General features: G+C 44.3%; 2 protein-coding genes across 6 annotated transcripts; both read right to left on the bottom strand.

The window, feature by feature from the left end:
• Nucleotides 1-10763: 10763 nt before the first annotated feature.
• LOC147251833 (tubulin alpha-1B chain-like) lies at nt 10764-13269 on the bottom strand. Its single transcript, XM_086219776.1, has 4 exons — nt 13117-13269; nt 12224-12446; nt 11995-12143; nt 10764-11844 (listed from the first exon to the last, which is right to left on the bottom strand). The coding sequence occupies exons 1-4, from the start codon at nt 13117-13119 to the stop codon at nt 10864-10866; spliced, it is 1356 nt and encodes a 451-aa protein (XP_086075902.1). The 5' UTR covers nt 13120-13269; the 3' UTR covers nt 10764-10863.
• Nucleotides 13270-13495: 226 nt separating this feature from the next.
• On the bottom strand, nt 13496-15646 carry tex30 (testis expressed 30). 5 transcript variants are annotated; one of them, XM_086219779.1, is made up of 5 exons: nt 15545-15646; nt 14902-15135; nt 14769-14820; nt 13926-14143; nt 13496-13739 (listed from the first exon to the last, which is right to left on the bottom strand). In XM_086219779.1, exons 1-5 carry the CDS (start codon nt 15560-15562, stop codon nt 13578-13580), a joined length of 684 nt encoding a protein of 227 aa, XP_086075905.1. In that variant the 5' UTR covers nt 15563-15646; the 3' UTR covers nt 13496-13577. The 5 variants fall into 5 exon arrangements, with proteins under 5 accessions (XP_086075905.1, XP_086075908.1, XP_086075904.1 ...); XM_086219782.1 differs by having other exon boundaries at nt 13926-14029; XM_086219778.1 differs by having other exon boundaries at nt 14769-15135.
• Between the last annotated feature and the right edge of the window lie 20 nt (nt 15647-15666).

The raw sequence follows: 15666 nt of genomic DNA, 5'->3' as shown, positions 1-15666 counted from the left end.
CATGGCAGGGAGGAAACAAGCCTTCGACCAGGACACGGCAGAGAAACAGCAAGCCTTCGAAACTCACGTTGAGGAGAAGCAGCAAGTGTTCAATAATGACTTTGCAGAGAAGAAGCAAGCCTTCCATAAGGGCATGTCAGAGAAACAACAAGCCTTCAAAAATGACATGCAGGGGAAAACGAGCCTCTGGTAATGGCAGGGCAAAGAAATCAGCAAACATGGGTTCAATAGAGACATGGAATCAAGGAAGCTCCTGTGGAAGCAGTGGTTCTCCTGCTCCGTGTCTCTTCCTCCAAGCTGATGACTCTTACTCTTCATCAGGACTTGGGAGAGGTCTTGATTTGGGCTTTGTGACAATGAACTGTTTCGAATGCCACCAGGAGCTGGAACAGTGGCCACGTTCACATGCGGACTTTTTCTTCATTCTGCCTGAAATGATTCCGATTGAAGAGTTCGGGTCAACTGTTTCCATGTGACGTGATCTGTTCCCATCTGGTGTTTACATGTGCCACTTCATTGAATCGGAACCGCCCATAATTTTGTCCATGGGCTCGAAAAACGGAAAGTTGGTGGGATCGTATCCACTTTGCTTTTGGTTCAGTGAGGGATAAGGTGGCTTTGGTGAGGAGAAAATGTGTATTTGAGATCAACGAAGTCTCATCCTGATGGGATCCTGGAGTTCAAATTGAATAAGCCTCCTCAGGAGATACCGATGGGTGGGGACCCTTCAGCTCCCCGGGTGGCCGACTGATGAAAGTAACTGAAATAACTGCCGCGGCAGCGGCTCCAGTTGATTGACTGTTGCCGGTGGGAGAGCCTGAGGACACGCCCAGTCCCACAAGCACAGACGACCCTTCTGTTTACCTCTGGCACGTTTGAATATTAAAGACTGGACAAGTCAGAAGTCTGCACTTCCTGTTCTGTTCCTGATTATTATTTCATGATGTGAAGCAAGTCTGTCACATGGAGAGTCTTAAATCATTGAGAAAGACATTTCTTCATCTATAACAGGACAACAGTCTCCATTCTCTAACATCAATGACAAATATAGGATTGTCATACACACTGAAACAGATATGGAAGATGAAAATAAAAAGTAGCCTCTGTGTCACGGTGAAGTCTTTCTTTGTGGTTAGTCGTCACTCTTAAATTTTGAATAAAACAAAGTATGATATTATGAACAGCGTGAATGGTTTCTGTCTCTATGTGTTGGCCCTGTGATGGACTGGCGATCTGTCCAGGGTGAACCCAGCCTCTCGCCTGTAGCCACTGGGATAGGCTCCAGCCCCCCCCCCCCCCCGCGACCCTTAACAGGAATACGTGGTAGAAAATGGATGAATGGATGATATTATGAAGTTACATTGGACGACTATATTCCTTTATTTTTGCGACGACGATGACTTTTAAAGCGTTCATGTATGTATGGCATTATTGAACAAAAAACTAAGCTGTACTTGGAAAGTGGAAGAATGATTTTTCAAACCTGTTTCAATAAAAAAAAAAAATCCTATTGGATTTTCATAAAATGTTGTTTGATGGAGGGGCAGCACGGTGGTGCAGTGGTCAGCACTGTCGCTTCACAGCAAGAAGGTTCCGGATTCGAGTCCCAGCTCCAGCAGGGGATCTTTCTGTGTGAGTCTCCATGTTCTCCCTGTTCCTGTGTGGGTTCTCTCTGGTGCTCCAGGTTCCTCCCACAGTCCAAAGACATCAAGAGAGGACGAGACTGATTGATACTCTAAATTGACTGTAGGTGTGACTGTGAGTGTGAATGTTGTCTGTCTCTATGTGTTGGCCCTGTGATGGACTGGGGACCTGTCCAGGGTGAACCCCGCCTCTCACCTGAAGGCTGCTGGGATAGGCTCCACCCCCCCCCCCTTAACAGGATAACAGGTAGAAAATGGATGGATGGATATCATATGCAAAGAGACTTAGTGTTTTAAGGCTTGAAGAGAGCCAGTGGTGTGTGTGTGTGTGTGTGTGTGTGTGTGTGTGTGTGTGTGTGTGTGTGTGTGTTTGTGTGTGTGTGTCTCTGCCTGTTGGGTTTTCAGGACCTCACTGTATAGATACTCAAAAGTTACAAAACCAACAAGAATTGCATGAAACAAAACTGGATGACTACTACAAATATCCAACTGCCATATTAATAGAAATCAGCATGCTACTTTAACATGAGATACAAATATACTAATTTTTATTTCATAATAATATAAGCCAACAACAGAAACTAAGAAAAACTTTATATTTTTTGGAAATATTGACAAAAACTATATATAAAAAGGGAAATGTATACCTGCATTGCTATTAAGCCAAAACTTGTGTTCCTTTCCCTTTTTTTTCTATTTCAACTTTCTTTCTGTTCATACATCTTTCTTTCTGCGCCTCTGCAAATACGACTTAACATGGTATTAATGCACATGGTTAGCTTTCTTCTACACACACTAAACCAGTACTAAAACTACGTTAATACCAGTTCATGTGGGCTGCACATTGCCAACACAAACCAGACGTATTTAACTCTGCACAGTCCAATCACTCTGATTCAGTTTTTGGCTGCTGCTACTTACAAAGACATGAGATGAGGAGGAGATTTCAGGGAGCCGATGGGTTGGAGATGTGTTCGAAGGCTTCTGGACACAGTGGGTTATTATAGTTATGGTGTATCCGACTGACGTGCCATAAAACAAACAAACAAGAAAATGGGTGAATGAACTCTAATATGCTCTCATGTGTGGTAGTCGTCATATGTTACCTGTTGATGGAGGAGGAGTCAAATAAGTCTGTTTTCTTTTCAGCAAAAAAAAAAAATTCCGCGAGGGCAATTTCATGAACGTTTTTTGTTCCTACCTTTCCGCCATTTTTGGTCTTTAGCTGCCTTTGTCGGACGTAATAGTCTAGTGAGCCATGAGGGTGTGTGTGTGAGTGTGTGTGTGTGTGTGAGATTGAGAAAGAGTGCCACACGCTCCAGTTCTTCAAAGTCGTGATTTGCGTGTTTTCAACATTTTTCACTCTCAACCTTCCGTTCACACTTTTGGTGATTGTCTGTTTGATGGCAGAGAGGAGCTGGCGTCACATCCATGTAACCCAACTCCCTTGTGAGTCTTTATCAGTGCGTGGTTCAGAAGTAAACAGTCCTCTTTCAGTCATGTGAGTCAGTGACAAAACTCTGTACATGTGTAAAACATTTGGAACAATCTCAACTTGAAGGCAAAATATGTTCCTTTTTTTCATTCAATATTGTTCTTGATGATATCCTCTTGTCGTCGCAGTCCTATATTTGATGGTGACGGCCTCCACAGGAAGGCTCTTGTGTGTTTTCAAAAACAACAAAATGTTTCATGATACATGGTCGTGTATCATATTGTGATTGTGTTGTACGTGTCAGTGGGGTTGCAGTGCGACACACGGGCTAAGACGAGGATATTTTGTACTTGTGTATTTGTCTGTACTTTGAAATTGATCTGAGAAACTACAGAGGATTATTGGTATCTCACACATCGGGCCTTCATGCACACACACACACACATATCAACACACATTAAAGCGTTGTGCCTTGATTGTGTTGATGTTATTCCCATATTAAATATGCACAGGCACTCAAAGCTGAAAAAAACCCACACAAAACGTGTGAATCTCTTTGCAGTCACTTCTGCCTTCTTCCTGTCAGGCTGCAGAGACCCCCTTTGTTTCCACCAAACTATAAATCACCTGTAATCCAAAAAGTGAACTACCAAGATTATAGGATTTACATGTCATTTCATCCAATAAGGTGAACAAAAAAAACTCTGTACCGTGAATGAGGTTTGTGTTCTGTGCAGTTCTTTCAATGGCAGAGAAAACTCACTTTAAAAAAAAGAAAAAAACAACAACAATGAAATGACTTCCACTGACAGGGTGTTTTGTTAGTATGTTTTTGTTTTTTTCATATATTAAATGTACATTTCAATCTTGGGAGAAACGTGAAACAAAACAAAACAAAACAAAACCAACAAAAATAGACATTTGTGGGGTATTTTTCTCTGTGTATGTTGTACCTGTTACTGCTGGTACTCTATCTGCTATTCTGGCTCTGTCTAATCACTGGAACACTGTATCCTAAAAAGCATTTCTCTGGTTTTCTCAATGATGGCAGCAAAGTTTGTCTTATTTCAATGGATTCTACCACCTTTTGTTCTTCTTGGTATTATACTAGTGTAATAGAGACTACTTGACAAAAGAAACCTGAAAATATGTTGATGCAAACTGAAATAAACATGGATTGATGTACACGGTTGTTTCACTGGTGGAATGGAGTCGTTCCTCCTGAGTGGACGGACAGCGTTGTGTGCTTTGGCATTCATTGATTATTTTGGTGTGTATTTCAGTCAGCAGCCTTGCAAGGCCACCGTGGTTCACGTTTTTTCCCTTTGTCAATGTTCTCACGAAAAAGCAAAGTCGCCGAATTATTTGCTCTCAAGAGAATTCACTGGGTTACAGCTCAGCTATGTTCCAAATGTGCACATTTCACTTACAAGCCCAGAAGTGGAAGAAATGCATCACAACTGGACACTTGAATGCTTACACGTTGTCACTCCTGGTTTCATGCGTGTCAAGTGAACCCTTTATAATTACATTCATATGAAGGAAATACAGTGCTGAGATCACGCTGAGTTTTCCATAAGCGAATACTGCCCCCAAGTGGCCAAAGTATCCTGCAGTCTCAGGCGTAGAGCTTCAACTCCGTCAGATACTTCACCTGTAACCACCCAAAAACTGAAGTCCAGGATTTGACTGCACCCATCTTCAAAAGACCAGCCGTGAAGAATCAGTGGTTTTCACATTTAGTTTGATAAACCTCAGAAATGTATTTGATTCCAGAAATGAAAGACACCTTGAAATCTCAATGAAGACCAAAAAAAAAGACATTTATGTTTAAAATATATTTGACAAATTAAGGCATGTTTCTCCTCAATATTCCTCTCCTTCCTCTTCTTCTTCACCATCAGCCGAGTCAAGCCCAACTTCTCGGCCTTCGCCAGCACCGCCAGGTCTTCTCTGGCCTCGGAGCTCACGTTAGATATTCACCGTAAAAGAAGCTAATGGTGAGTGGCTTCAGTGGAAATGTGTTTCCCACAGCAGGTCAAACTTTTGACTGAGTCAATAACAGATAGGAACATGAATTTAGGTTCTAGTCCATCAAGTTGGCCTTGCAATGTTTATCTATTGAAGGTTCTGAGGAGGAAGCGTGAAGAATCACCGCTTTTGTCAGTTCAGCATTTCCCCAAGTTGAGAGCCAGCCTGCTGACGTGACTCGTTCCATTCCGGCTGCCAAACGATGACGCCGTTGAAGTGAAATGGCCGTTCTGGGGTAGGGCCAAGGAGGCCAGGGCCACTGAAACACTGAACCTGGATCCCCCTGTGGCAACCCCACTATAAACAACAATCCTGCCCCACCACTTAGCGTGGAGAGCTTAGCGTTAGCATGTCTGTGGTCATCTACAATGTGATTTAGACTCTTAACGAGCAAGAAGATCATCGATATTGTTGCTGTACTTACAACCATGACAGTGCTGACAGTAAGCTGCTATGATAGTTTCTTAATTAATGAGTTGTTTAATTTGTTAAATGACTTTGAAAGTAGTTATGGATGAGCAGCTAATCAGCAGGGGTGGCACAAGCATGGCTCGTGTGTGCTCTGATAGACACATTGAGAAAGAAGCAGTAGAACTTCTGCTGCGCAATCCTAAGCGCCTTTCTGTCGGTAAATGTCCATTATGGGGTCAATAGACTCTGAACAAAGAGCATGGCTGGGAATTGCTTGGTGCCTCCAGGAGGTGAGGCGCCGAACTTTAAATCTGGGGTGTGAGTGAAGTCATCACTGAATAACTGAGATGACCGAAGACCTCTGGATGGCTTTGAAGATGGAAGACTGGAGAGACAGGATGACTCAGATGAATGATGTCTCATTGATTCACTGTCGTTGACTTTAGTTTATAAGGACCCCCCTCGGGGAGATGAATTTTGAGTTTTGGTCAGGACTTTGATAAAGAGTGTGCTGGCATGACAGAACACATCCAGATGGACCAAGACCAGGAGAGGAAAGCCCTTGTGGAAGAACTCCTGGAAAAACTGGCTAGAGAGGGCTTTGACATGGAAGAATGTGACCGAGACAAGATTAGAGAGAACTTCTACAGGGAAGTAGAGCAGTACAGGGAGATTCATTTCAAGGAGGAGGAGGCTGAAATGGAAGAAGAGAGAACAGCCTTCTTCGATGAAGTTCAGGACTACAATGACGTAGTCGCGTACTTCAAGGATATGAAATACGAAATCGGCGAGATGAGGAAGCACTTTCTTCAAGAAAAAGTAGCCATCGAAAGGGCACGAGAGGCTTTCAAACTGGAACAAGAAGAGATGGCTGAAGAACGGGAAATGGAGGAGTTCATGAGGAATGCTTTCATGGAGGAGGAGGCCGAGATGGCAAGGAAGAGGGTGGCCATTTCAAAAGAAGTTGAAGTCTACAATCAGAATTACGAGATCTTGAAAAAAGAGAGGGCGATGATGTTGAAAGCCAATCTAAGAGGAAGGGAAGCAGTCGCAAAGGCTGAGCAACAACATGCCCGAAAAGACAGGAACTATCAAGCCTCAAACGAACATGTGATGATGAAACAAAGGAAAGTGAGTCCCTTAATGAAAACAGGGACAGGAGGACAACAAAGCTTCAATAAAAATATGGAAAAGGAGCTTGAAGCCTTCAAAATAGCAATGGACAAGGAACGTGTTGCCTTTTATAAAATTATGGCAAAGGAACGTAAAGGCTTTAGTCAAGATCTGGCAAAGGAACATGGCACTTTCAATAAAGGCATGACAAAGGCACAAAATGCCTTCAATAAGGACATGGAGAAGAAACAACAAGCCTTCAAGAAAGATATGGAAAAGGAACGCCAAGCCTTTCAGAAAAACAGGACAAGAACACTGGACGGCTTCAATAAACACATCGAAAAGGAACATCAAGCCTTCAAAAAAGACATGTCGGAGAAATTACGAACCTTCAAAAAGGAGATGGCAAATAAACAAAAAGCCTTCAATGATCGGACAAAGGAGGCAAGAGAAAAGGAACAGCAAAAATTCAATAAATACCTGGAAAAGGTAGAGCAAGCCTTCAATAAAGACATGGCAAAGAAAAAACAAGACTTCCATAAATACATGGAGAAGAAAAAACAAACATTCCAGGAAGACATGACGAGGGAACAAGAAAGCTTCAATCAGGACGTGGCAGTGAAGAAAGGAGCCTTCAATCATGACATGGCAGGGAGGAAACAAGCCTTCGACCAGGACACGGCAGAGAAACAGCAAGCCTTCGAAACTCACGTTGAGGAGAAGCAGCAAGCGTTCAATAATGACTTTGCAGAGAAGAAGCAAGCCTTCCATCAGGGCATGTCAGAGAAACAACAAGCCTTCAAAAATGACATGCAGGGGAAAACGAGCCTCTGGTAATGGCAGGGCAAAGAAATCAGCAAACATGGGTTCAATAGAGACATGGAATCAAGGAAGCTCCTGTGGAAGCAGTGGTTCTCCTGCTCCGTCTCTCTTCCTCCAAGCTGATGACTCTTACTCTTCATCAGGACTTGGGAGAGGTCTTGATTTGGGCTTTGTGACAATGAACTGTTTCGAATGCCACCAGGAGCTGGAACAGTGGCCACGTTCACATGCGGACTTTTTCTTCATTCTGCCTGAAATTATTCCGATTGAAGAGTTCGGGTCAACTGTTTCCATGTGACGTGATCTGTTCCCATCTGGTGTTTACATGTGCCACTTCATTGAATCAGAACCGCCCATAATTTTGTCCATGGGCTCGAAAAACGGAAAGTTGGTGGGATCGTATCCACTTTGCTTTTGGTTCAGTGAGGGATAAGGTGGCTTTGGTGAGGAGAAAATGTGTATTTGAGATCAACGAAGTCTCATCCTGATGGGATCCTGGAGTTCAAATTGAATAAGCCTCCTCAGGAGATACCGGTGGGTGGGGACTCTTCAGCTCCCCGGGTGGCCGACTGATGAAAGTAACTGAAATAACTGCCGCGGCAGCGGCTCCAGTTGATTGACTGTTGCCGGTGGGAGAGCCTGAGGACACGCCCAGTCCCACAAGCACAGACGACCCTTCTGTTTACCTCTGGCACGTTTGAATATTAAAGACTGGACAAGTCAGAAGTCTGCACTTCCTGTTCTGTTACTGATTATTATTTCATGATGTGAAGCAAGTCTGTCACATGGAGAGTCTTAAATCATTGAGAAAGACATTTCTTCATCTATAACAGGACAACAGTCTCCATTCTCTAACATCAATGACAAATATAGGATTGTCATACACACTGAAACAGATATGGAAGATGAAAATAAAAAGTAGCCTCTGTGTCACGGTGAAGTCTTACTTTATTGTTATTCGTCCCTCTTAAATTTTGAATACAAAAAAGTATGATATTATGAACAGTGTGAATGGTTTCTGTCTCTATGTGTTGGCCCTGTGATGGACTGGCGATCTGTCCAGGGGGAATCCCGCCTCTCGCCTTTAGCCACTGGGATAGGCTCCACCCCCCCCCCCCCCGCGACCCTTAACAGGAATACGTGGTAGAAAATGGATGAATGGATGATATTATGAAGTTACATTGGACGACTATATTCCTTTATTTTTGCGACGACGATGACTTTTAAAGCGTTCATGTATGTATGGCATTATTGAACAAAAAACTAAGCTGTACTTGGAAAGTGGAAGAATGATTTTTCAAACCTGTTTCAATAAAAAAAAAAAAGAAATCCTATTTTCACAAAATGTTGTTTGATGGAGGGGCAGCACGGTGGTGCAGTGGTCAGCACTGTCGCTTCACAGCAAGAAGGTTCCGGCTTCGAGTCCTGGCTCGGGCATGGGATCTTTCTGTGTGAGTCTGCATGTCCTCCCTGTTCCTGCGTGGGTTCTCTCCAGTACTCCGGCTTCAAGAAGAAAATAGCTGGATGGATGGTTCTTTGTTGGAACGTGTTGAAAAGTGAGCTGGATTGCATTATGAGTTCACAAAGATATTGAAGAAATTTGCGACGTGAATGATCTGGCGCTGCAAACAAAGGAAACTAATTTCGTAATCGCAGGTGAAATAATTATTGAACAAGTCACTTTTTTTTTCCTCATTTGAAGTGTTGCTATTGCTGCTATTGACATGAAATTTTCACCAGATGTCATTAACAACCCAATTAATCCACACATTCAAAGAAATCAAACCACAGATGTTCATTAATTATGTGTAATGACAGGAACAAAAAGTATTGAACACACTTAAATAAAATGCATTTAATACCTAACACAAAGTCCTTTGCCGGCAAAATCCTTTGTTGGCAATGACAGCTTCAAGATGCCTTCTGTGTGGAGAAACTTGTCGTGTGCATTCCTCAAATGGGACAAAACACCACACCATATTTCAGGAATACCTTAAAATCCAAAATCGTTCAGATTCATTATTGACCCCAAGTTGATTTTTGATTTAAATTTGCTCAGATCCCCTCAAGGCATCTCGGAGATATTGAAATCGTTCCATTTGAACTTGAATGTTGACCTTGGGTCTTTATTGTATTGTCTGAGTGAATCTTGGTTTTAAATGGGAAGTAGCAGGTCTTGACAGTTGTTATTTTGTGTACACACCATCATTGTTTCAATAATTCAGTGAATTCACATTTTGTTTCTCTACCTGATTTGAAATAAAGCCACAGACGCCTGTAAGGAGGAAGTGGATTTCTGCAGGGTGGCTGTTTCCTTGTCTGCAGATGCGACATCTCTTAGCCCCCAGAACTCTCTTCATCTTTCCCTTGACTGCAACAAAAACTTGTCTGGATCTGGAAGTGCTGAGTTTTTATCTGTTTGAATTTGATTTTCAACGATGCCATTTTGTAGTGCCATAAAATTTAAAATTCCATGCAGGTCTTCCTCTTCTGAGTCGTCTCGTCACCACAGAGACATACGGAGGCAGACACGCAGTTTTCCACCAAAAGTTCTCTCTCTCTCTGTTTTTTTTTTTTTTTTTTTTAAACCTTACGGTTGTGTACAAGGTATACGATTATCATATATTTGATAATTTTTTAACATATTTGTCTTACAGACTTTAAAAAAAAAGTTGTCACCTTTCAAAATAACCGGTCCCCTCGGGGCCCCATCAAGGTCCTGTCAGAGGACTTTTTAAAAGGTAATGATTTTATTATTTCATTCCGCTCTATTCTGTATCATTTGCTACCTTAAGACAACGCTGTTGTGTATGCAAATCTGTCAGAAATGTTTCACGTTGCATTTTTATTTTTTTTTTTTAAAACCTCAGCATATCTTTGTCCTTTTAAACTTCTATACGAGAAGCAGCAGTTCTACAACCACTAGAAAGGTCAAGGGTCAGGAACAGCATCTTCAGATTCATCGTTGCTCACTTCCCTGGCCAGAGAGCTGCTGCAGCAGGTTCCGGTATCCATCAATAAAAACTGCCTTCAAGAGACTAAAACCCACAGTCTCAGTCGTAGAGCCACTTAATATACATGACCTTTAACCCACCCACCCAAGAATAGAAGTCCAGGATTTGACCCCACCCACATTTAAAAGACGAATCTTGAAAAATCAGCAGTGTTCATTTCTAGTTTGATCTTCATTGCACTTCGATTCCAGAAATGAAACTAAAAGCCACCTGAAACATTAAACGTGGATGAAGCTTCATGTGTTGCAGATTTCTGATCACCTTCATAAAGCAAAAAACTATTTAGACATGAAACGTTGTCACATGCTTTTATTGGAACATTTAAATGACATGATGTTTAAATTTAGAATATTTCACAAATTTAGGTAATTTGATCTGGTTTACTTGAGGCTTCTCAAAATTCATCTCCGTCCTCTTCATCTTCGCCGTCGGCTGAGTCGACTCCGACCTCCTCGTAATCCTTCTCCAGGGCCGCCATGTCTTCTCTGGCCTCGGAGAACTCGCCCTCCTCCATCCCCTCCCCCACGTACCAGTGAACGAAGGCACGCTTGGCGTACATCAGGTCAAACTTGTGGTCCAGACGAGCCCAGGCCTCGGCGATGGCGGTGGTGTTGCTAAGCATGCACACAGCCCTCTGGACTTTGGCCAGGTCTCCACCTGGAACTACGGTGGGCGGCTGGTAGTTGATGCCCACCTTGAACCCGGTTGGACACCAGTCCACAAACTGGATGGAGCGCTTGGTTTTGATGGCAGCGATGGCAGCATTGACATCTTTGGGCACCACGTCACCGCGGTACAAGAGACAACAAGCCATGTACTTGCCGTGGCGAGGGTCGCATTTTACCATTTGATTGGTGGGCTCGAAGCAGGCGTTGGTGATTTCAGCCACCGTCAACTGCTCGTGGTACGCCTTCTCAGCTGAGATGACGGGGGCGTAGGTCGCAAGAGGGAAGTGGATGCGAGGATACGGCACCAAGTTGGTCTGGAACTCTGTCAGGTCAACATTGAGGGCGCCGTCAAACCGCAGGGACGCAGTGATGGAGGACACAATCTGACTGATCAGCCTGTTCAGGTTGGTGTACGTAGGACGCTCGATATCCAGGTTCCTGCGGCAGATGTCGTAGATGGCCTCATTGTCCACCATGAAGGCGCAGTCGGAGTGCTCAAGGGTGGTGTGGGTGGTCAGGATGGAGTTGTAGGGCTCCACCACCGCGGTGGACACCTGGGGAGCCGGGTAGATGGAGAACTCCAGCTTTGACTTCTTGCCGTAGTCCACCGACAGACGCTCCATCAGCAGGGAGGTGAAACCTGAGCCGGTTCCTCCTCCGAAGCTGTGGAACACCAGGAAGCCCTGAAGGCCGGTGCACTGATCCGCCTGAGCACACACAAGGAAAAAAAACACAGGAATTTGGGTTTTATTATGAAGAGGAACTAAACCCTTAAACCTCTCAAAGCTCATACCACAGTATGTGGAACAGTGCTGATTAGTTCAGGTCCAAAGCTGAAAATTTCAGATTTCACCCACCAGTTTGCGGATCCTGTCCAGCACCAGGTCGATGATCTCTTTGCCGACGGTGTAGTGACCACGGGCGTAGTTGTTGGCAGCATCCTCCTTCCCAGTGATCAGCTGCTCAGGGTGGAACAGCTGGCGGTAGGTCCCACTGCGCACCTCATCTAGGAGACACAGTACAGGTGAGTTTGACTGAAGCAGGCAGAACAGCTGATCAGCTCTGATCTGTGGATGAAGGTTTTACCGATGACGGTGGGCTCCAGGTCCACAAACACAGCCCTGGGGACGTGCTTCCCGGATCCAGTCTCACTGAAGAAGGTGTTGAAGGAGTCGTCTCCACCTCCGATGGTCTTGTCACTTGGCATCTGTCCGTCCGGCTGGATCCCATGTTCCAGGCAGTAGAGTTCCCAGCAGGCATTGCCAATCTGGACACCAGCCTGACCCACGTGAACTGAGATACACTCACGCTGCAGGGAGGGAAACAAATACACAAATAGCTTGTTCATAATAGAACTCTTGTCCTCTTTATCAGTTCATTTCTTTAGGTGACCAGTCACAAGTGGAATCTGCTCTGGAGCTAGATGACGGATCCATGACGAGGGAAAATGGTTTCTTTGTGAGAAACCAGCCAACAGGGGGTCACATGTTGCACATTTACCCTGTGAATAGAACGCAGTCAGGATATTTCACATCTACAGGCTGATAATTCAGGCCTTTAATGTGCTTCAGTGAGACAGAAAAATCAGAACAAACATGGATTAAAGCCTCTGGTATTTAGGCCAGCCTAAATCAAACACAGCTGCAGACAGCTCGGTGGTTTTTCATACAAAACCTGGAGGGATAACGCGACATGAAATATGAGACAAAAGAAGCTGATGGTGAGCGGTTTCAGTGGAAAAGTCCTTCCCTCGGCCAGGCTCCATCACGTAACCGCTATAACCTTGGCTGTGCCTCTTCGGTTTGACCTTCGCGACGTTTCTCTTTTCACATCTTGGAAGAGGAAGTGCGAGGAACCGCCACATTTGCAAGTTGAACATTCACCGAGTTGAGAGTTTACCAGCTGAGGCGACTCATTACGCCACATGATGTCATCCTCTGACTAAATCTTGAATTCAGTTCGCTCGACATGAAACTCACCATGTTTCCTGTGGAGAATACTGTCGTTGGTCTGAAGAAGGAAAAAGATGACGTTAATTCTCACAGTGAGACCGTTATGAGTCCCGTGGAAGAAGTAACTGAGTATGGAGCTGTGGGACGGAAGGGGGGTTATATATTCCTGGACTGTGTACCGCAGCGGGCCCTGATTGGCTGGCCGTCACGTGATCGCTTATAATGTTGCGTTCAGAACTGTCAGTTACCGTAAAGACAGAGTCCAAAGGTGGCGTTTACCTCAGTTATTTATTATTTAAGTACTTTTCTGCCTAACTAGCCTAATAGTTGAATTAAATATAACTTTAAGACACACATTATAAATGAAAACTATCCTATTTGCAGTAACACAAACAACTTGAGTGCATTGCAGTAAAAAAAAAACAAAAAAACTTTATTTAATGAATTGACAACAATATAAAAAAATTAAAATCTGATGACAACATAATCTATGCTGCCCATTTCCTCATCCAGGTGATGACTCGTGAGTTCACGTCCTCTAAAATGGACTCCTCTGTCTGTCCTGGCACTCTCAGGCCATGGTTGCCTCCATTTAGCCAGAAAACCTCACTTTGAGCTTTCATTTCCTTCACCAACCGTTGAAAAAGGACCTGAACAGGGAAACAAAGCAGAATGTTGAACGAGAAATACATGGAGCCAAATTAAATAATGGCAGTAAATGTATCATTTCATACCAAATAGTGGAAGACTGGAAGATTATTTGTAAATCGACTCTTAAAGTTAGAATATGAACACACAGGAATGATACATGAGTGATGAAGAGATGTTGGCCCCACCCTGTCACACATGTTGTCCTCTGAGCCAGACACAAACAGGACGGGCATGTGTTCAGGCAGCCCCCTGAGGTCTGCACTCCGCTGTTGATGGGCTTGGGTCTGTCCTTGGGGGTGAAGGGGGAAAGACAGGCAGATCAGACCCTGAACAGCATCTTCCGATTCAGCATCGCTCAGTTGCCTGGCCAGAGCTGCGGCAGCACGACCCCCCATTGACCTGCCTGGAGGCAAAATATAGGACTCAGGACAGTTTCTGGATTGTAGTTTGCTCACTCTTCAGGTTTTTTGTTTTTTTCTTGTAGCGATTTTCAAAAACTCTTTCTCATCTTTGATCATCTGTCAGTCTGGCATCAGGCTGATACTGCAGTTGGTAGCAGACGTTAAGCCTTAGTTACAGAACATTTCAGTTGTCTTGGTTCTGGTTGTTTCAAACTGGGTGGAACAGTTCACATGTAATGTAATGGAAACACTTCAATAAAATAATTGGTATTGTCAATGAAAAATCCATCCATCCAACCATTTTCTACCTCTTACCCTGTTAAGGGTTGCGGGGTGGTGGAGTCTACCCCAGCAGCCATCTGGCCAGAGGCAGGGTTCACCCTGGACGGGTCACCAGTCCATGGCAGGACCAACACAGAGAGACAGACAACCATTCACACTCACACTAATTCAAGGAACTTCAGATCTTAGTACTTTTTGTCTTCTAACATAATACGTGTGGCCCCTCATGATATTAGTTTTGGCCCTCCAAGGGAAAAAGACATCCCTCCTCAATTGTAAATGGAACCTTCACAAACCACCTGTGTGGTGTACACACCTGTGTCACGTGACACGGCTGCTGCTTACCTCCAACAAATATGTGCTTCAGCGTAAACCTCTGCAGTGACTTCAGGTATTCCTGGGGAGAGACGTTACAGCTGGCTATTATCACCAGGTTTATCATGTTGTACCACAGAGCTGAGGACAAACACTTACTGACCCACACAGCATGGTACGCCCTCACTCTGTACACCAGGTTTAAACCTTTGCAGGTGAATCGGAGACAAAGGAAGCCACTAGAAGCCAGACTATGTGCCAGGGAGACGAGGTGGCAGAAGTTCATGTCTCCACCAGCCCCATGTGTGAGTATGACCCCTGAGCGAGTCACGGAGCCAGTAGGGACACACAGGACAGCATCCAGGTGTTTGGCCCCGAACGGCACCTTCACCGCTTCCTGGAAGTCGAGCAGAGGAGGAATCAACATGGTGTTGCGGTTCTCAAAATGACTCCCGGTGTCAGCAGTCATAAAGAGGAGATACTACAATCGACATGACATCAAGCTACAAGTCACTGTAGTGCTTTTGTTAGCTTTACACTCACCAGCTACTGATGAGTCCCTCAAGTGGCCTAAATTTAGGTTTAAAAAAAATAAACATGCAAATTTGGTCGGGAAGTGTCGACAGCTGTGCGACTGTTAGCTATGGAGCCCTCGGAGCCCCGCTAATGATGGGAAACCTCGGGTGAGTCTCTGAACTCGGTGCATCACATAAATCTGCAGAAACCCTCTATGGCGTCGACAATCTATCTATATCGTGCTTTGGATGGATGTAATTGCTAGCAATCCCAACACACTCGCATTTTACCTCGTAAAACTTGTCCATTCTAGCGTAACATTTTTCTTCTCGTTTTCAAATATTTGAGCACGATGGAGGCGACTGACCTCTAGTGTCCAGGGGTTGTCAGTACAGCCGCCTCATCATCGTTG

Source organism: Aulostomus chinensis, chromosome 12 (genome assembly GCF_037954235.1).
Source record: "Aulostomus chinensis isolate RoL2024-O1b breed Wild chromosome 12, RoL_Achi_v1.0, whole genome shotgun sequence".
Lineage (NCBI taxonomy): Eukaryota > Metazoa > Chordata > Actinopteri > Syngnathiformes > Aulostomidae > Aulostomus > Aulostomus chinensis.
This window is presented reverse-complemented; position numbering and strand designations above follow the sequence as displayed.